This window comes from Manihot esculenta, chromosome 3 (genome assembly GCF_001659605.2).
Source record: "Manihot esculenta cultivar AM560-2 chromosome 3, M.esculenta_v8, whole genome shotgun sequence".
In the NCBI taxonomy this organism is placed as follows: domain Eukaryota; kingdom Viridiplantae; phylum Streptophyta; class Magnoliopsida; order Malpighiales; family Euphorbiaceae; genus Manihot; species Manihot esculenta.
The window spans coordinates 13,748,541-13,770,840 of record NC_035163.2 but is presented as its reverse complement, the minus strand read 5'-3'; the positions used below and the strand labels follow the sequence as shown (position 1 = coordinate 13,770,840).

At 26.7% G+C, this 22,300-nt stretch overlaps 2 protein-coding genes across 7 annotated transcripts; both read right to left on the bottom strand.

Annotated features, from left to right (window-relative positions):
* Window positions 1-1,229: 1,229 nt before the first annotated feature.
* LOC110612424 (myb-related protein 308) lies at window positions 1,230-2,605 on the bottom strand. Its single transcript, XM_021753205.2, has 3 exons — window positions 2,410-2,605; window positions 2,195-2,324; window positions 1,230-2,098 (listed from the first exon to the last, which is right to left on the bottom strand). The coding sequence occupies exons 1-3, from the start codon at window positions 2,537-2,539 to the stop codon at window positions 1,375-1,377; spliced, it is 984 nt and encodes a 327-aa protein (XP_021608897.1). The 5' UTR covers window positions 2,540-2,605; the 3' UTR covers window positions 1,230-1,374.
* A 12,317-nt stretch (window positions 2,606-14,922) lies between these two features.
* Window positions 14,923-20,678, bottom strand: LOC110610375 (putative disease resistance protein RGA3). Of its 6 annotated transcripts, none has more exons than XM_021750278.2 (3): window positions 17,684-20,678; window positions 17,299-17,468; window positions 14,923-15,376 (listed from the first exon to the last, which is right to left on the bottom strand). In XM_021750278.2, exon 1 carries the CDS (start codon window positions 20,593-20,595, stop codon window positions 17,746-17,748), a length of 2,850 nt encoding a protein of 949 aa, XP_021605970.1. In that variant the 5' UTR covers window positions 20,596-20,678; the 3' UTR covers window positions 14,923-15,376; window positions 17,299-17,468; window positions 17,684-17,745. The 6 variants fall into 6 exon arrangements, with proteins under 6 accessions (XP_021605970.1, XP_021605969.1, XP_043811340.1 ...); XM_021750277.2 differs by having other exon boundaries at window positions 14,923-15,229; XM_043955405.1 differs by having other exon boundaries at window positions 17,299-17,410.
* Between the last annotated feature and the right edge of the window lie 1,622 nt (window positions 20,679-22,300).

Sequence of the window (22,300 nt, the reverse complement as noted above, 5' to 3'; positions counted from 1 at the left end):
ATTTTAATTAAATTGAATTCTTATAAAAAAATTTTATTGCAAACGGAGAGTAAACCAGGCTGCTTACTGTTTGAGTTAGAGATATTTAATGGATGCATTGTGCACCAATTTCTTTTTAGTCCAAACTCCAAACACAAACTATGGTTTTGTTCATTTTTCAGCCCTTTTAGACTTGTGTTATTTTGTGAGTAATTGGTTGTTGCATGATATATTCATTTCGTTGTGTTAGCACACAGAGTAGAATATATATTATGAAATAGATTTTTTTTTAATTTGATTCGATTTAATTTAATTCTTTTATTATTTTAGTTCGGTTATTTTCATTTTGTTATAATCAGATTGACGGGTTGCCTACCTAACTTTCATTTTTAATCTATCAAACTTGAGAAGTCTTTGCCATTTAGAACTAAACCATTTCTTATTGAAGGCTATCTAATGAACATTTAAAAGGAGGATAAATAGTGTGGACGTGCACCATACGTCCATAAGATAACTAATAATATATTTTGGGATTGAAGTTGAAATTGTTTTTTGAAAACAAGATAATTGTTTTTATTTTGTTAAAATTAGCAGAAAATTTTCTTAATACTATAAAAATTTTATTATTGAAATGTACTAAGAGTAAATTTAAAACAAGATTTAGCATAGCCATCCATACAATCTAAATCCTACCAAACTTCATAAAAACAAGTCCAATCTAGACCTAAGTGAAAATAAAATTTGGAAAAAAAATATTCAAGAACCCAATGAAATCAAACTGCCATAAAAACTAGGTAAAATAAGCAAATAAAGTCCGTGAGAGCAAAAATCACAAGCGAATTATACAAAATCAAACAAATAAAATTAGAACTAACTCATCCTAAAAGTTAGTTTAAGGGAATCCAAATCGATGCAGGAGAAATCCAAATTGACGCGGGAGGTCTAATACCTTACGATGTAAAATTTTGGACTAATTTAACTCACCCAAAAATTAATTTAAAGAAAATGAGTGACTAAGACTCTTATAAGAATTATAAGGAGTATATTACTCATATTCTAAATCGATGTGAATTCAATATTCGACTATAAGCTCAAGATGAATCCGTTAGACTTTTAGATATCTTTTAGATAAGATATCGTTGAGAGGAACATTTATAAACTTTAAGGAATTAGTCTTCCATAGACTACAAAACGGAGAAGAAAACAAATTTAAGATGAATTTTAAAATATGAATTAATATGAATTCTTACAAATATTGAACGTAAACGGGAAATTATTTTTACATGAATTGTTAATCAGCTAGAAGATATTTTTCTTCTAAATAATTTGGAATGGAACTTAAGCAAAACCTTCTCAGAGTAAGCAGTAATTTTACACACACACACATGTGGAGGCCTAAAAGTTCCATGCAAGATCATCCATAGAACTGAGTTCTCGACACATCGAACTGGAAAACAATGTAGATTCCACAAAGTCAAGACCAAAGCAAGAGCTGTCAAATGAAGCATCCATGTCTTGGACACCGTTGGCTGCATCCACGTTCTCCTTAGCTTGGTTATTTTCTTGTTCCTGTGCTTTCACAACTTCCATTCTTGGAGCTTCAAAGTTCTCACCAATGGGATTACTACCCCAAGAGAAATTTTCATCTAAGAGACCATTCACCGGAGAAGATGCACGAGAAATGAGAGTGCTCTGAATGGATGGGAAAACGGCAGAATCAAGGGAGTTTTGGCGGCCATTGGCAGTCCAAAGGATATTAGGGTTTTGATGATCACCAGAGGTGAATATGGAGGGTCCCGACGAGGTCTGCAGCGACGAAGGTTGTTGGGTGATATCAGGAGGAGCTGCAGGTGGTGTCAGAATTGGTGAGTTCATTTCCATGGAAACATCTCTCATCTGTGAATTCACAGTGATAATGGAGAAAGGCTGTTGGTGAGATTGGAGTATAATGGCTTGAGCTTGAGCAAACTTATTGTTGGATCTCTGACGAGAAGGGATTAGGTTGTGAGTTTTTGGGTCCAAGCCTTGTGAGATGAGCTTCTTCTTTATGCATGAATTCCAAAAATTCTTAACCTCGTTGTCTGTCCTTCCCGGTAGATGTTTTGCTATTTGAGCCCATCTGTTACAAATATTATTGATACTCTGCAATAGAGAAGCTCAAAAGAAAAAAGGGTATAAAAATTCTCAACTCTTGAGGGCTTCAAACGTTTCTTACCTGTTACCTAAAATTCTATGAACATCAATGATAATCTGCTCTTCTTGTGCAGAGAAGGAACCCCTCTTAAGATCTGGTCTCAAGTAGTTTATCCATCGCAATCTGCAACTCTTGCCACATCTCTGCAAGCCTGCATTTTGAATTCAAAATATGAAAAACTCAAACTCTACTACACACACAGAGAGAGACAGAGGGAGAGAGAAAGAGAGATATACCAGCAAGTTTTGGGACAGAACTCCAACTTCCATGGCCATAGGTAGTGATATGGTTGATAAGCTTTTCATCTTCTTCAGGAGACCATAACCCTTTCTTCACTTTCTGTTTGGTGCAGCATCTATGGCCCATCCCTTTCACTTCTGGCTGCTGCTACCTTCAGTATTCAGCTAAACATAAATATTCTGAGTAATCACACTACTCCTTAACATACAAGCTTCACTGTTTTTGAATATTACATCAGATTTGTTGATCTATGACTTCAACACTTCACCATTAATAATTGTTTGCGGAGCGAAGGAGTAAAAGAGAGAATGCTCAATCACAAGTGCATGGCTTCCCAATTATTACACGCCAAGTGGAAACAGATGCCGAAAACATTGGTTTTACTAAAGTTTACCTTTGGTATCATTCTCTCCTATTTTTTTTCTAAATTTTAATAAAAATAGAGTAAAAAATTATAATTATCAAAGAAATATATGTGCATTAATTATATGCTGTGATGAATTTCTATTTAATTTTAGATTTGGGATAAAATAATATGAGTCTTTTTACTCTTAAAATTAAAAATTTCGAGTTCAAATTTTAAATATAAAATATTTTTAAAATTTGAAAGAATCGCTCGGTCTTTAATGAATCTGACTGATGCGAATCCAAATTATTTCAGTGAATTTTAAATATCAAAATAGTAATATTAAAATTTGTTGAAAATAACAGTGACGTAGGTCCTCCAACAGAAGGGGAGAAAAAGAAAAAAAAAGTAGGTTTTGTCAAATTGAGTGTAGCATGGGTTACTTTTGCAACCTATTATAAATGGCGTCTATCTTATTGATTTGCTTAATTAAATCAAACTTTTGTCTAAACACAAAGAAAAAACTGCATGAGAAGATTTCAATAACATTTGGTTTTCTTGATTGCTCAGTTTCTATCTTATTTTCTATAATATGGACCCGTCAGTCTTAATTAATTTATTCCAAGGGATTTAACTATGCCAATGATTAATTATATGCAATATTCATCCTATTTCAAACCTAATTAAAATTTACAACAAAATTATCAAAATTCATATTAAATCCTTTTGTTACTATCCAAATAATATATAAACCAGTTTAATTTTCTTTTTCTAATTAATAATTTTTATAAAAATCTATTGTCTATTAGTATTTTTTTTAAAAAAATTAATAATATTTTTTATTCTATTTTTTAAATTAAACTATATCAAAATTTGTAAAATTATTTATTTAATTAATTATTTATATGTCGAATATAAATCCATTATCGATCTTAAATTTTAAATTTAAATTTATTTTAAATCTGATTATATAATAGCTAAATTTGTTCTAATAAAATTTTATCCAGCAAAATCACCCAAAATACTCAAAGCATCACAATCAAATGCTCAAAAGCAAACAAAAGGGGGAAAATGTTGAAGGCCATAGGTGATATTGGCAATGCTCTGTGAGAAATGTGCTGGAATTTAAACTTGAGGTGCACTCATCATCAGGGCCACAACATCTAATTGAGTGTTTTGGTGGCATTAATCACAGCTCATTCCATCAGAAAATTCAGAGACACACATGTATATACTAATTTGAATAAGAAACTTATAAGAAAAATTCAAGAAGAATTTATATGATTATTCTATTTAATAATTATAATTTATTCTATTATTTAATTGGGTACAAAATAATATAGATATTTTATTAATATTTAAAATATTCAATTTGATTAGTTAAATAGATTTATATTAAAATTAAATTGCTTAAAAATTATTTAAATACTTAAATTTTATTTAATTAAATATTTTATTGCAATTTAAAATAAAATTATTCAAAAATAATAAATTCATAATTTTAAAAGCATTCATCTTTAAAAAGCAGAATATTTCAGTGACAAAGTTTCAATCACATCACTAATAATAAAGTTCACCGACAATATTTGTAACAGATACGTATGTTGTCCTTTTCCTTCCATATTGAAACAAAAATTTATTAATGGAAAAAAATTTTTAAAAATATTTTTTTCTATTTTTAGAAAAAAAATATTTTCATGATAAATTTTTTGTGACATTAATGTGTGCCGCTGATAGATATATAGAAAGAAGTCGTTAATGATTTTAGTGATAAATAATTTGTCCCTAATATTAGAAAAAATTAACTTCATAAAAAACAAATTTGTACTAATAAAGAAAACACATGAAATTAAAAAAATAATTAAATTAATATTTATAAATATATTAAAAATTATTTATTTAAATTAATAAATAACGTGAGTTCCACATTTAAAAAACTAGTGGTATATGTTATAAAACCCTAAAATTATATTCTTATTTCTGTAGCTTAAAGGCATATTAAATAATAAAAATATACTAATAACTTGAAGTTGCTATTTATTGAGGTTTGAGGATTTTGTGAATATTTGGTGAAGTCAGCAACAAGCGAAATATTAATAGAGTCTTCATCTCATTGAGCTAGTCACTGTGGTGCATTGAGAATCAATAGGTGGTGAGGTGCATGGAGAATTATGGCATGGAATAATAGTGTTGTCCGATAGTCATGGCAAAGTATACAAGATAGAGGACTTGCATATGTAGGACCAATTTGTGAAAGTGAAGGTAAAGGGAATACCTAGAACTTTATGATTGAATGGGACATATGCCATTTTTATTTTCTCATAAGGACAAATAGATTCATAAAATAAAACATGATAAGAAATATAAATTTTTCCACTGGAAATTTCTAAGTAGATGTAGACTTTGTGAACCTTACTAGAGCCTTAAAAAGCACATTTATTGATAAGTATTTAATTTATTTTTTTGTATAAGATTTAAGCCACAAATAATATCGTAATCCCACATCAATGAAATGGGTAAGAGTTACTCAAAATTATTAAAATAAATTTGTTTAACCATTTTATACCTAATTGAAAAGAGGTTTAAAATTTATTTATATCAATTTTAGTTGAACTGTTATAATTGATATTAAAGTCACGTTGAATTGAAAATTATTTGAAACTAATAGGTTTATGAGGAAAGAGCTATTCATAGATAGGGGTGTAAATTAACCAAATTGTTCATGAACTACTCGAGATTCAGTTCGGTAAAATCTCGACCGAGCTCAACTCGATTTCTAAACGAGCCCGACTCGATTTCTAAACGAGCTCAACTCGATTTCTAAACGAGCCAAACTTGAGTGTTATAGTATTCGGCTCGTTAAGACTCGTGAGCTCGGCTTATTTCTAAGTTCATGAGCAAGCTCGCGAATAGACTCGTGAATAATTTCGTTAAGTAAACTGATATTATTATCATAAGAGAAATAAATTCAAATTCTGCATATATTTTTATGAGTCAAATCTAAATTTTCTAAAATGCAGTTCTATATAGTTTAATTACTCTTAAACTTGCATATATTTGAATCATTAAGATTTAAAAACTCATTTTTATAAGTTTACGAGCTAATTTGTAGATATACTTATTTAATTAAAATTATTTAATTTTAAATTTATTAATTTTAAATTAAAACTCATTATACATATGAATAAATTGAACTGCTCGTAAACTATTCGAGACTAAACTCATAAAAACTCGACTCATCTAAACTCGTTTGTTAAACGAGCCAAATTTGACATTTTTCATACTCGACTCGAGTTCGAAATGAGTAAATCTCGAATTCAGCTTGAGCTCGAAAAAGTTTTAACAAACCAAGTTTTAACTTTTCAAAACTCGATTCGGCTCGATTTGTTTACACTCCTATTCATAGAATTAAGTGGGTGAGGACCTCGTAAAATTAAGATCGATAATATCACAATTATGGGTATAAAATGGGTAAGAGTATGGATACAAGTTATATAAAAGCTAGCTCGAAACTATTAAAATAACTCAAGTTAAACATTTTAGATCTAATGGAAAGCGATCCAAGAGTTATATTAGTTGGGTTATTACAGGTGACACAACTAGCTAAAAACATAAAGATCATCATTATTACATTGTTTAAAATTACCTGGTTTAAATTTTACTAAAAAGTTGGGGTTAAATTTGGATTTTTCCCACAAATTTAATTTTATTATAAAAAGGAAGAGAAGTACAAAACAAGAATTAGAACAGGAAGACCTCATGAATGAGACAATAGTCAATATTGACACAGTCAATTCAAATCAGCCAAGTCATTGAAGATTATGTTAAGTGCATTATTTGATTAGGTAGAACATTGAACTGCAAGCTTTGGTTGTCTACTTCAATACTTCACATAATTTATAGAGAATTAATTAAGAGTTGAAAAATCTGTTATCTTTCCATCAATTTAATTTAAATTAACTTCTTAATTCTATGCTTTGATGTGTGTACTTGGTAGATAAATTACATTTCAAGCTTTGAGCTCTTTCGTAATAATTAAAATTGTATTATTGATATAGCACAACAATCGTCAAAAATAGGTTATGAATTAGCATTTGAAAACAGAATCACGTGATGAGAGTCTGATAAAATGATACTCGGTTCCATTAGCAGGAAAAAAAAAATATCCAGACATCATAGGTCTCAACTTTTCGTCAAAACTCGTTCTCCCAATTACAGGGGAGACTTGATGAAGAGTTGAGATCTACAATATTCGATTCTTCTTTTTCATAAGTGAAATTGAGTATCATCTGATCAAACTCTTGTTACGTAACTCTATTTTCAAGTGTTAACTCATGATCTATTTTGAACTATTATTGTGTTATATTAATTATCAATCAAATATTTAAAAAAAAAAATGATTAAGAAAACCATTCCAAGTGCCCTCTTACTTGTTCTCATTACTTAGAAATATATTTTCAAATGCTAATTCATGACCTATTTTGAACGATTACGATATTATATCAATTATCAATCAAATATTTAAAATGAAATGATTAAGAAAACCATTCAAAGTGTCCTCTTTCTTATTCTCGTTGCTTAGAAATTTATTTTCAAATGTTAATTTTGATATATTTTGAACAATTATGGTGTTATATCAATTATCAATCAAATATTTAAGAAAAAATAATTAAGAAAATCATTCAAAGTGCCCTCTTACTTGTTCTCATTACTTAGAAAAGTTGGTAACAGCTTATACAAGAAAAAAAAAAAAAAAAAAATCTTTCTTTCATGAAACAACATTTCTTGAGTCAATAAACTTGTTCTAATACATGCAAGCAAGCTCTCTAGTGACCTTAACTATATATAGTTTAGTTCTATTTTGATAATTATTAATATTATAAGATGTCCTCTATAGTTGTAAAAGCTATTTATGTAGGAAAAATATAATTTTATAAGAAAAAAAACTACAATATAAAAAATTAATGAAATTAAAAATATATATCTATCTCCTCTACAAATTTCTAACGTTACATATAATTTAATGGTTAATGTTATAAAAAATGTGTTGTAATGTATGTAACCAAACAATATCAATAAATTATTATTATTCACCATTTTTATAAGAGAAAAAAAAATCGTAACAAATTACAAAATTATAATTTATAAATTAAGAGATATAAAATGTGCTTGTTTATCTTTTTATTTTTTTAGTAATATTAGTTACATCTGAAAAATTATAATTCAATTCATATTAATACAAGTTTTTTAATTTTTTTTTTTTAAAAATAAATATTAATTTTAAATTATTAAATTTGAAAGAAAAAGAAAAGAGAAAATTTTAAAAATAAAAAGGCCCACCTAATTATCCAAATTACATGGCCTAATGGCAAAGCCACCTTAGGGTTTTGATTAAGCATTTCTTTGAACATAATCCTAGTGTCTTTCTCTCAATCGCCGGTAGGCTAATATCAATCAGGGCTTCAAATCTTACAGGGCCTTCTATCATTGTGGTCCCTATCACTTAGGGTTTCTTAACAATATATATATATATATATTTAAAAAATAATAAATTAAAATATATTATTATACTTAATTAAATATTTTAATAATATATATAAAATATAATAAATTAAATATTATAATAAAATATGTTACGAAAATAATTATAAAAATAAACGGTATGGTAGAGATTCGTGAACAATGAAATGGTCTTATGTTAGGATTTGAGGTGTATGACTGTATACAAATATTAGGTTATATATTCTTTTAAATGAAATTTTTTATTATTATGCAATTTAAGAGAAAATTAAATACTTTTTACCAAAACAAAAAATAATAATTTTAAATATCATTTAATTGAAAGAATTAGAAAATGTTTATATTTCACCCAATAAAAATAGATTAATTAATTAATTAATTAATGTAAATATTTAAAGTTATAAAATGAAATAATACATGTAGTTAAAAATAATAAAATATATTTTTATAAAAAATAATTAAAAATATTATTTATTATAAAATATTATGTTATAAATAATATTATTAAATTAATATAATATAACATAATATTATATTATATTATAAAATAATAAAAAATTTTAAAATTTAAAATGTTTGTAAATGAAAATACATTTTATTATATATATTATAAAATATATTTAATTATATTATAATAATATATTTTAAATTTTATTATTTTTTTATAATGTAAAAGCTTCACGCGCGACAAGACTTCAACAGCAGACTGTCAGTGAAAGAAAATTGAAAAAAATTATGTCTGGAAGAGATTTTTTCTGGCATTTTTTTTTTTTAAAACAGCATGTTGCTGTCAAACAGGCAACCCAGTCTGTCGCCTGTCAGACGGGCGACCCGTTACTGACGTGCTTAATCCCTGTTTCATAAATATTTTCTTCTACTCCCTTCCCTTCATAAATAATATTTTTAAACGCTTTTTTTCATATAAACACCCTTGAAAAGATTAGATCAGCTATAGAAAAAATTATATAATAAAAACTCAACTCTATTTTTATTAATTTAATTCATTTTTAAATTTACAAATAAATTCATAAATAAATTCATTAAGTAAACTATAAACAAACTCATTAAAAAAAATTCATAAATATATTTAATAATAAACTTTTATTTATAAAATTCATGGACTAACTTATTTTTTAAAGAATTTATATTACTTTTATATTTTATAAATTTAAAGTTATATTTATTTAAATTTTATTATTAAAAAATAATATGTTATTTAAAATTATAATATAATCATTATAAAATAATGTATTTATAAAATATGATTATTTATAATTTAAACCTAAATTATAATAAAATTTAATATTATTATAATATAAAAAATAAAAAATATATAAAAAAATAAGATGATTAAAATAGCATGTGATTTTCATATTTTTCACTTCAAAATATATAATTTATTTTATATTAAAATAATATGTTATAATTTGCCTCCATCGGTTGGGCTAGTATACGATGGCAAAATCTTGACATTGTATTTGACGTGGCAACATTTTTATTATTTTTAATTAATAATTTTTTAAAAAACAATAATAATAAATTATATATAAATTAGTATATCAAGAATATTTGACAATATCAGAAAATTAAAAATTTAATTTTTTAATTAAGATATTAAAAAAATAATTAAAAATTATAACGGTGTTAGGATTTTATTAGCAAAAGAAATAAACTATTATATACCACTTAAACACAAAATAAATCTCAGTATAAATAAGTAAAATCACATAATATTTTTTTATTTTTTAAAAAATAAATTTAAATTCTCAAATAATATATGTATTCTTAAAGTAAAATAAAAATTGTTATATAACGTTACAAATACTCTTTCAATCATGATAAAAGTAATATAAGAATCAATTTTTAATATATATTTATATTATTTTTTATTTTATTAATATTAAACTTTAAAACATAAAGTTATAACAATTTTCATTGAGTTTTAATTTTAAAGAGATTAAAAGTCAAGTTTTATCTAGCTTAGTTTTTAAATATTAAATAATAAATTCTTTATCAATGTATAACATATTTATTTAGAATGTCTTAAAATCATTTATTCATATAAATTTGAATTAAAATATTTTAAAAAAGAAAAATATTTTTTTATTTAAAAAGTCTTAAAATCATAAAATGCTTTTATAATTAAATATTTTCTAAGTTTTATATTAAAAAGAAAGCATTAATAAATGTTAAATAAAATATATTTTTAATTATATATAACATATATTAAGAAAAAATTATTGATATAAAATAAATGTTCGAACCCCTCCCTGTCTTTATTATTATCACATGTTTTAATTATAGTAAAAAGTATATTTATTTAAATTAATTTTTAAGTTTCTTTTAAGTTTGAGTTTATAATTTGAATTTAAATTTTTTCGATTGAGCTTAAAGTCATTTAATTATTTATGAGTAGAACTCCAACTCATATATAAAGTTTAATTTGAATTTGAATTTAAATTTTTTTAATATATGAGATGATTCGATTCGACCCAATTTTATTGTAGATAATTTTTTTATATATTTACTGCATAGACTAAGAATATTATAGTTTAAATATATTAGATTTCTTTATTATTATTAATATATAAATCATAATTGAAGTTTTTCTACTTAATAAACTTTATAAATTTAAGTTATATAGGTTAAATTCAGTGGTCTACTAAGTATAAATTGAAATATATATGAATGTTAATTGTAATATTTCAATTTTTTTTTTAAAAATCAAAAACTTATTTTTCATCGGTTAAAAAATATAAAAATTTATTAATGTTTAAAAATTAGATTGATTTCATTTTAAGTTCGAATTTTAATGTATTACAAAAAATTTTTTTTTAAAAAAAATAGTTCTAATTGTATCAAGAATTTTTTAATTAAGGTTTCATTTGTTTCACGGAAATCTCATTTTTTTAAAAAATATATTTCATATTTTTTGATATTCAAAGCATTTAAAAAATTTAATTAATTAAAAGTATTTTTTTTTTGTTAAAGGAAAAAATAAATTATTTTAAAAATCACGAGAAAGTCATTTTAAATCTTTATGAAAATCTCTATACATAAATTTAATAATAAATTTTATTTTTTAAATAAAAATAAATAAATTATTTCGTTAAAAAATATTTTTTATAAAAAATATTTTTTATAGAAAATATTTTTTAAATATAATTTATTTTCCATAAATAAAAGAGAGGCTAAAAATTAGAAAGCCTTCACTAGAACAATAAGTTGTCCTACTTATCTGTAAATTTTTCTCATATTAATTACTTTTAAACTTTATTTATTTATGAAAAATAATTTAAATTTAAAAAATATTTTCAATGACAATATATTACGGAGAAAAAATAACTTATTTTTATTTTTTAATTTTAATTTAAAAAATAAAATCAACGTAACAAAATATTAATTTGATCATGCTACATGTCTTATGATTATTGTTATCGTGACGATATTATGACAAAATTGTCACTACTTTTTTTTATACAAAAATTGACAAAATATAAATTTATCAAAATATATTCATATATTATGATAAAATATAAGAGTATATTGGCTAAAAATATATATATAATTTTACATTTAATCACGATTATAATTAAAATTTTTTATTTTAAATTTATTGTAATTGTAGTCAAAATAATTTATTAAATTAGATAGAAAAATTTAAAATTTAATTACGATTATAGCCGAAGTTTTCAATATCATATCTAAAATTTTTAATTTTTTTTAATAATTATAAATAACCATCAAAATAATTTTAATAAGTTTTAAATTAGTGCAAGCTTTTTCTTTTACTATGCCATTAAATCATTTTTTCAAACCTGTGGAACAGGCAATCTACAAAGGAGAGGAGGGAGACTCGATCCCATGACTGGGAGAGAGCCATGTGATGTCTTGGGGCATTTGATTTAGAGGGCCTAGGCAATTAGTGCAAACCATGTGTTATTTATTAACTTTTTAAATATTTAGTTATATATATATAACTAATTCTTTAACTGTAATTAACCATATAATCTAAAATTACTTAACTCTTATTATTTAAATACCTAATTCTTATCATTTAATTTACTATATACCTTAAAAGAATATTTAATCTTTTTTTTGTCTTAATTCCTAATTTAAAACTTTTAGACTTAAAAATTCATTCAAAAAGGGAAATTCTTATCATCTAATTAATTATATATCTTTTAAAATATTTAACTTTTATTGTATTAATTTCTAATTTAAAAAGAATCGGTTATATATATATTTAACTAAATATTTAAAAATACAAATAAAAAACAGTTTGTACCGATTTAAAATTTATTAAAATTATTTTAAGAATTGATTATAATTATAAAAAAAAATAAAAAGTTTAGATATGATATTAAAAATTGCGGCTATAATCGTGATTAAACGTAAAATTTTAGATTTTTATATTCAATTTGATAAATTATCTTAGAGATGGACTATAATTACAATAAATTTAAAATTTATGGCTTTATGATTCAAAATTGATAGTTTTATCTATAATTATAATTAAACGCAAAATTATGGTCTCTTCTAGCCAATAGGCCTAATATAAATGTTAATATTTCATTTTGTTACAAGAAACTAAATTTCTTCTAGCTCCTTCTATATTTCCTAAATTTCTTCTAGCACCATCAATATTTTCTTTCTAACTTTTTGAGCTATTATCAAACTTTTATAAGATTATAATAGAGAGGTTAAAAATGAGAGGGTTTTGTATTTATCATCAATTTTCACTCGTACACCGGTGATAATTAATTTATTAAAAATATTAAAATGATATCGAATATCCATATTATTTTTCTCCATTTTTAGTTGATAAAATTCATTTTTCAAGTATAAACAGTTTGTCAGTGATTTTGACATATACAAATTCTTCAAGTTCTTTCGTAGTATAATTGGAAAAATCTCTTCCGAAGATATTGTACTTTACATCACAAGCTAATTTCAAGTGGATTATCCTTGATCATTATTGGTTGTTTTTCACTCAAACTTTTAATCAATTCTTGTTATACAAGGACATTTTTCACGATATTTTATCATAAATATTTTATTTTTTAATATCTCCTTCCAACTGTTAGAGCTGCCACTAAACTTTTATAGGATTGTGGAGAGAGTTTTACCTTTATCATCGATTTTTACCCTACACTAGCTAATTGAATTAAAATAATCTCAAATATTCATATTTTCTTTTATTTTTGATTGGTATAATTCATTTTCAAATATAAATTGCTTGTAAGTAGTGACTTTGATAGGTAGAAACTTTTTAATTTCTTCCATAATATAATTAAAAAAATTTACTTCTAAATATTATATTTCACATCAAAAGTTAATATCAATCTAATTATACTTACTGCCTTTTATTAAAACTCCTTTATATCATGGTCGGATCATTGCGAATTATTTTTTATTCAAAACTTTAATCAATTTTTGTTACACAAGAACATCCTTTACAATGTTTTGCCATAGACTAAATATTTTTTTCCATTGAATGACTCCACCTCCACTTGTGCGTTCACCATTTTTTACATCACAAATCTCAACTTTAATACTAATTTAATAAGGCCAATTATCCCAAAAAGGCTCCACATTTGCATATATTTATATTTTAATTTAAATATTTTAATTTTAGTTTAATTGATTCATTTTTATATTTTAGTACAATTTTATATGTAAATTTTTAAATTTAATAGTCTAGATGACAATCTAATTATTTAGCTCGCATGCCATATGTATTATTATAATTATTTTTTAATTGATTAATTAATCGAAAAGACCTAATATTTATATCATTTTATATTTTAATTTAACATTTAAATTTTGAATAAATTAGCTCAATAAATTTTATTTTATAATAATAATTATAAATATTTTATAATAAACATATTATTTAATCTAAAATAGCAGCATATACCATATAATTAAAAATAATATATCTATTATAAAATCTTCATATTATTAATACAAAATAAAATCTATTTATGATTTTAAAATTAAATATATCATTTAACTGTAGTTAGTTATGAGTTAATATTATTTTTATATAAAATTAGTTTATATTTAAAAAATAATAAAATATTCTATTTGACATTTTATATGAATTCTTATATTTTAATTTTTAAAAATTGACTAAATTATATCCAAATGGAAACATTAGGCTCAATTAAACTAAAATTAAAATATTTAAATTAAAATATAAAATACTATAAATATTGGGGTTTTCAGTTATTTGATTATTAATTTGTATAAATAATAATAATAATAATAATAATAATGTTAATTACACTATCAAATTGCTATATAAACTATTAAATTTAAAAATTTACATATTGATTAAAATTATATTAAAATGTAAAAATTGAGTTAATTAAACTAAAATTAAAAAATTTTGATTAAAATATAAATACGGGCAAGTATTGAGTTTTTTAAAATGCTAGAAAGGCCTAAAAAAGCTAGAAAGGCCTAAAAAAGCTAGAAAGATCAATCTTCACTTAACAAATGAATGCAACTAATAATTGAAAGTGAAAGGCAATGTCTTAATTTTGTTATTCAAAATGGACAATTTCTTTTTCAAACAGACATTTTTGTATGGTAAAAATAACTTAGTTTGTAATGGATGTTTGTGTTTCAGTATGTAAAAATAATGCAATTTCATTAAATGGCCGTTAAATGAATATTTCAACAAGTACAGGAATAGTGTCACCAAGTGTATCATGCTAAATATAAATACAATCAAACCAGAGACTCAAAGTCGTCATCTGAATATTATCATCTGCTCCACGACGCGAAGGACCAGGTGGAGGATTTCATGATCCATGTTGAGACCGAAAAGAACCTAATGGAGGAGCTGATGAACGCTTTGCCACGAGCTGACTTACGATCTCATTCGGCTTTTGCATTTCAATCTGCATCGTCTCATTCTCTATCTTCATTTAAGCGAACTCCTATTTTAATTCATTAATCTCATTTAGGATTGGTGGTACAGGTGATATCAATGCAGAAGCATGTGATTGTGACTATGACAATGAAGGGAAATATGTAGATGCCTGTGATCTTAAGCATTCACCAGTTGCTTCTTTTGACTTCTCTTCCTAGCATTACAGGAAAGGCTGTCATGATTTCTTACACACATGTATCTTTTTATAACTCTCTCTCCAGGTTCTTCATCAGTTAAATCTTTGATGTTGCCATTGCCAATAACTCGTGTTTTTTTTTTTATTAAACGTGTCCTCCCATAACGTTTCAAGCTTCGATTTGAAGACCACTCTTAATAATATAGTACAATTGTCATTAGTTTTTCAATTTTTTTAATCCAGTATATTGATTTTTACTTTTAGTTTATTCTCAACCGTGCAGCCAAAATGGCTACACAGCAATCTCACTGAAAAAGAAAGAAAGACGCTGACTTATGATGTGCTAAATTACACTGTTAATGAGCAGATTAAATGCACAAGTAGTTTATGCGTATCATTGGACCTTCAACTAGTTGCATCTGTTTTATGATGTGCTAAATTCCCTTTTTGGCTAATAATTTTGGTTGTTTGTCTTTTTCTTACATGCACTTATCCTCCAGATACTCAAGGGTTCTGGTCCAAAACTAATTGATCCTCCAAGATATTGGAAGAAAGTACTGTTCTGTGGCGGGTCAGGGTGACATTTATGACATGAAAATGTTATATGGATTTTATGCTGTTTTAATATTACATTCATGTTCATTTAAGTTCAGTGAATTTGGAAATGGCTTAATTGATGTGATTTGCATGACTAATAAACAAAAGAAGAAATAGTAAATATTATAGAGATATATATTATTTTTGTTAATTCTCGTCATTTCTCAAGTTATAGAGGCATTCCTGGCTTCCGGTTCAGTTCTTCCTCCAGAGACTTTTGATTCTGCAAGTCTCATAACCATCATGTCTTTTGCTTCTGTTTACCATGGGATTCAAGATGATCAAATTAGGATCTCAAGCAATAGCTACAATTTAGACCAGGGCTCTCCAAAAGATTGAGACTTTTCAATAGATGTTACTGAATCCCATGTATTAAGTATTTGGAATGAAATAAGCTTTAATATTTTATAATTCAAAAAAACAAAGAATTATTGGCAATGGCAGCATCATTGCTAACTTATAAGTTAGTAAGAAAGCAATACACACTTGTACCCTTTTTTATCATAACTTATTTATATAAATATAAGCATTAGTAAAATATCTGCAGGTGCACAAACCTGCAGATCGTGCAGGTTCATGAACCTGCAGATATCTTCATGTTAATAAACCTGCAGATTGTGCAAGGTTAACACACATGCGCATCTGCACGTGCACAAACAGAACTATCTTTATTAAAACTTGAGACGTTTTATTTGATTCTGAAAATCACCTTCCACAAGATGAAAACTAAAGAACTTCCAACTATTGTCTATAGGATTCTCCAGATTTAATAGATTGTTAAGAAATTTAAAATAGTAGCCTATCCAAACACCGAAATAATGTTTATATACATATATTAGGATATACAATAATTTTAGTAGTTTTAAAATAGGTAGATACTTTAAACTTGATTACTTAAAATAGATTTAATTTATAAAACAAACCAAATAGCCTCTAATACCATTTGTTAAATGATAAAGACAAATCAAATATAGCAATTCTTTTCGAGCAGTATGCTCTGCAAGTTGCCCATGGCTTTTATTTTAACATGCATGATCCCAAATGACCCATTTGTTTAAGCCTAGGTCCTTTTCCTATTCCTGTAGCTATGGTTTTTGAAATTCTATTCCAGTAGCTTTGGTTTTTGACATAATCCTGTATAATTCCGCATGTCATACATAAAGAAAAACGTTCTACCACAATAATAAGAAGCAACTCAAAGGCAAGCACCAGTTAGCAAGCGCCCAAAAACCCCAAAAGATATATGAAAACAACAAAAGGTCTCTACATATTAACTTTTAATTAAGCCCAGTATAGCAGATTCATTGAAAAACTAATAATGGACGAAGGTAGAGAAATCTAACCTGAAAATTACAAAAGCGCTAGAGGTGGCAGAGACAGCAAGCCACATTGAGAAGAACAACAATGGTCAAGGATGCAACGCCAATGGAATGTGCAGAGAGAGATTGAGAGGCCCTAATTGCAATTTTTCATTCAACTTATGCAAAAGCTGAGCGGGACGAGAAATATAAATCTAGAAATAACAAAGTATCATCTAATTAGTTTGATCTGATTGATTTATTTTCATTCATAAAGGGTGCCTAATTATACCTTCTTCACATTTTCAACATTGACGCATGTAAAATATGAACCAAATAAATTTTTTTATGATATTTGTGTGAAACCAAATCAGCATAAATTCTGCTATTTCTTCTATTGTAAGCAGTAGCAGTAGTAGAAGAATTTTACCTTTTGCTTCATGGCTTCTTCCTTTGACCTTTGAAGAAAGCAAGCATCACTTAATTTTCATGCTAGTATATGTTGATGTTTGGAATGTGTGAAATCTTGCGGCTATATTGATCAGTCCCCTTCTGGTAACATTTTTCTAAAATGGGACACTTCGAGATAATCAAGTCCTTCAGTGGTGCTGTCAAGATGTAGTCCGGCAGTGCCTTCAACAATGGACAGTCCAGAATGCACAAGTACTCAAGTTGTGGCATTATTATTGAAGCATCATTTTCTCCTATTCTCCTTTCCCTTCCATCCCATTTTTTCAATTCTTTCATATAACAAATTGTGAATTCTTTCAACTTCGGAAAGGCAGTAATTGATGACATTTCCCCCTCATCTTTCTTTAGCTCTCTGTTACTAGTAATTTTTGGTATTCCTAGAAATCCATCATCAAACCTTCTCATGCCTCTAATTTCCATTGTCAGTTTTGCAAGGGAGGATAATCTTCCCAAAGAAGGCAAAAATTCACAGCTGCAATCAACGATCTCAAGCTCCTTGAGTTTCGATAAAGACACCATCCAATTAGGGAGTGACATCCCTTTATATGCACCTATGCGTAAATATTCCAAGTCTGAAGGTGCTTGTAATGCTTTAATCAAATCATCATAATTCAATGGTGGCCCTATCTCCTCTCGAGAGAAATCTAAAAATAAACCACCGAGGTTTTTCTTATTCTTGAGATCTGCATTCAGAGCTTCACCAGCATCTACTACATTTCCCAGATTCTTTATCAAAAGATTGCCTTGAAGCTGGTTTAAGTTCTTTAATTCTCCAAGATTAGCTGTTTTAGTTTCATCCTCACCAATAGAAATAATGAAATAAGATAATGTTCGAAGGGAAGTTAACCTCTCTAATCCTATTGGCATGAAACTTACACATGAACCAATCATTTGGAGATGTCTCAAATTTGTAAGCTTTCCCATTCCCTGGGGTAATTTTGTCAAAGATCTACATGCGGTAAGATTAAGGCATTGTAGATTAAATAAATTACATAACTTCTCAGGCAACACCCTCAAAACAACATTTTGAGACAAGTTGAGGTACCTCAAATGTATCAACTTTCCCACTTCACTTGGAATTTCTGCAATGGAAGATTCACTCAAATCCAGAGATCTTAGACACGTCAAGTGCAGGAATAAATCAGGTAGTTCAGCACAAATCAAAGTGCTTCTGGTTTTAACAGAGAGGCTACGCAGATTTTTTGCTTTGTAAATAGACATAGGAAAAGGAAGCCCTTCAGCCAGTATCAAGTTCAAATGAAGAGCTTTTTCATATGAAGACCCAATCCTTGGTTTTTCAGGGCCAAGGACAACCAACCTAAAACATTCATTCTTCGTCAGAGACTGTACAAAGTCATGAACAATATCATGTATCTTGAATGTTGTAACGCTTCTCATTTCAAAATCAATCATTTCTTCTGTTTCTTTAATATCTTGGAAAAAAGAATGAACTACTAAGTTTTCGAAGTAACCTTTACCAACTAGTTCCATCTCTGTTCCCCCAAGATAACCATGAGCCATCCACAACTTAATCAATTCATCTTTCTCCATCTCGAAATCTTTTGGGAATATGGAGCAATACAAGAAACATCGTCTTACTGCAGCAGGTAAATCATAGTAGCACAATAGCAAAGAGGGAAATAAACCTCTTTCTACCTCTTCTAGTTCCCATAATTCACTAGCTAAAACATTTCTCCATTCATCTCTAGTCCTTTTCAATTGCATAAGATCTCCTAGAGTCTTTGCTGCAAAAGGCAAGCCCTTGCATTTATTTGCAAGTTTTTTACCCATTTCTGTCAAATTCTCACATTCATCCTTACCTCTTCCATAAAATGCCACCTTACTAAACAGCAACCAACATTCATCGAAAGCTAGTTCTCTTAGGTGGTGCGTGTAGGTGGATTCCATCTTCTTTGCAACAGTTTCTTTACAACTGGTCACCAAAATTCTACTCCCAGCTGGGGCACCACACTCAAGGGAGAGTTTAAGGGGTTCCCATCCATCTTGAGTCCAAACATCATCAAGGACAAGAAGGAACTTCATTTCCCAATTGAATTTTGAAATATCATGTAAAAGGGATTGCAATTCATTTAAGTTCGGTGAAACCCCAGTAAGGGTCTCAAGGATTGCTTTTGCAATCCTGATTTGATCAAAAAATTCTGAGACACATACCCATATCCTCTTCTTAAATTGACGCTTCACCTCATCATCGTTGTAAACTAGTTGAGCAAGAGTCGTCTTCCCAACTCCTCCCATCCCTACTACGGAGATGACTTGCAGTCCTTCATTTTCTTGGTTTACTTTATGCAACAACTTTCTAAGTATAATTTGCTTATCCTGCTCTCTACCACAAACCCTTGATACATCAACGAAAGAAGTACTTAGCCTCTCAGGCTCTATAATATGCTTATGCCCGTGTTCTTTACTGTGCCTAAAATTGCAAAATGCAGCCTCTTGAGCAATTGCATCCATCCTAGATCGAACTTCTTTGATCTTCAGGGCTATATCATACCGAAACATCACCCGATTGAAATGGAAACAAGAGGGCAAGAAAGAACTTACTTTGTTCCTCCTAGCCGCCGGAGACTTCTCAGTGCTTTCCATTTGCCAGATTGCTGTACTCCACTCATCCAAAATGTCATCCATATCATAAGCAACACCTTTGAGCTTGGCTAACCAATTTTTTACAGTGACCTCGTTTAGTTGTCTTCTCTCTGCATCTTCAAGAACAGCTTGGATAGCCTCAAAAAGGCTAGTGAGCTGTTCAACTTCTCTCTCCACATTCCCGAGTAGTTTCACTCCTTGTTCTACCTCTCGGTGAATGATCTCGGTTAGCTGCTGCAGGATGGCGGAAACAAGCGCATCAGCCATTCTCGACGGCAAGAACAAGATGTGAGAAGATGAAGACACAATTGTAGTAGACTAGGAATGAAGTACTTTCAAACCCGCCCATTTATTTTTGTTTAGGTTTCTATAATATAAGTTTTAAATAGTGCGATATTTATATTTTTAAAATTCAACATTTAAAATTTTTTTAAATTTTAATTTGTAATAATGTGATATTTATATTTTGAAAATTAAATATTTAAATTTTTTAATAATTAATGCATTTAAATTAAAGATTCTTCTATCCTAATTTGGTGTGTTAACTGATTAACTAGAGGATAAATATTTTAAATGTTTAAAATATTTTCAAATTATTTAAATTTTTTATATTGAAAAATTTTATATTATATAAATTATATTTTAATTTTTAAATTTTAGTGCGGTTAATAAATTATTTTTTATATTTTTTAAATTAAAATTTTAAATTTTTTTATATTTAATATGTTTAAAATTATAATTTTTCATCCATTATAAATACGAATTTAAATTTAGAGAAAGATCAAATTTTTTAAAAGTATAATTTTTTTTAAAATACTCTTTATATAAGTTTACCATCTATTAAAGATAATTTAATATCAATTAAAAATAATTAAAATTATAAATATTGAAATATTTTAATAAATAAAAATTAAAAAATAAAAAGTGTTAAAAAAATAAATAATTAAAATGATTAAATTATAATTGATGAGTATGAATTGATTATAGGAGAATTTAAGTGTATAATTTTAAAAAAATAGGAACTGATTCATTAATTATATTAAAACTTAAGTATTTAATTTAAAAAAGATAATAAAAATATTTCTACACTTTGAAGAAAAAAATTTTAATTCATTTATGTAAAAATGTAAAAATTAAAGTATAATTTATCATTTTATTTAATATAAACCATTAAATTATAGACATTTGGCTCACAATTTAAAATAATAATAATCAGTCAAATTGTCATTTGATTATGTTTTTATTTAATGGGTTGTTCAATTGGGTTTGGTTATTTGCAAAAGCCATTGGTTCAATTGTGGCAGTGAAATCGCCAATTGATGTTATGGATCTTGGTGAATAGTTTTTTCCTAGTAAGTTTTTCTAATCTTTCAGAGTATGAACAAGTTTTGAAGGGTGGTCCACAGATGATTGTTGGCCATTATCTGGTGTTTCGGGATTGGTCCATAGATGATTGCTTGGGTTCAGTTGCCTAATTTTTCAATTGAGTATTTTGCTGTTTTTTTTTTTTTTTTTTTTTTTCAGAAATTGGCAATAAAATTTGGTGATTTGTTGGTGTTGATGGTCATACTCTTAGTGTCTCTCATGGTAAGTTTATCAAAATCTGTATAAAGGTGGATCTTTATCCAAGTTTCGATTGCGGCGTCGTATTTGCCGTTATATATGGGATTTGGTATAGAACCAACCCATAGAGATCCTATCATCTTTGATAAGTAAACCCATATTTAAATTTATACTTTATGAACTATAATTAAACTTATGTTATTTCCAAGTTGAAGTTTTAATTATACTCTAATTTTTAGATTATAGTAGTTTTATTTGGTTAAACGAATTTTTTTCAATTACTTTTACTTTAGACAATGAAATTATATACACGGTAAATTATAGGATCTGAAATCAAATTGGATGTCCTTACATATGATCTCCAAGAAATAGTCCAACTCTTTAGGAAATAGGCATTCTTAATTGTACT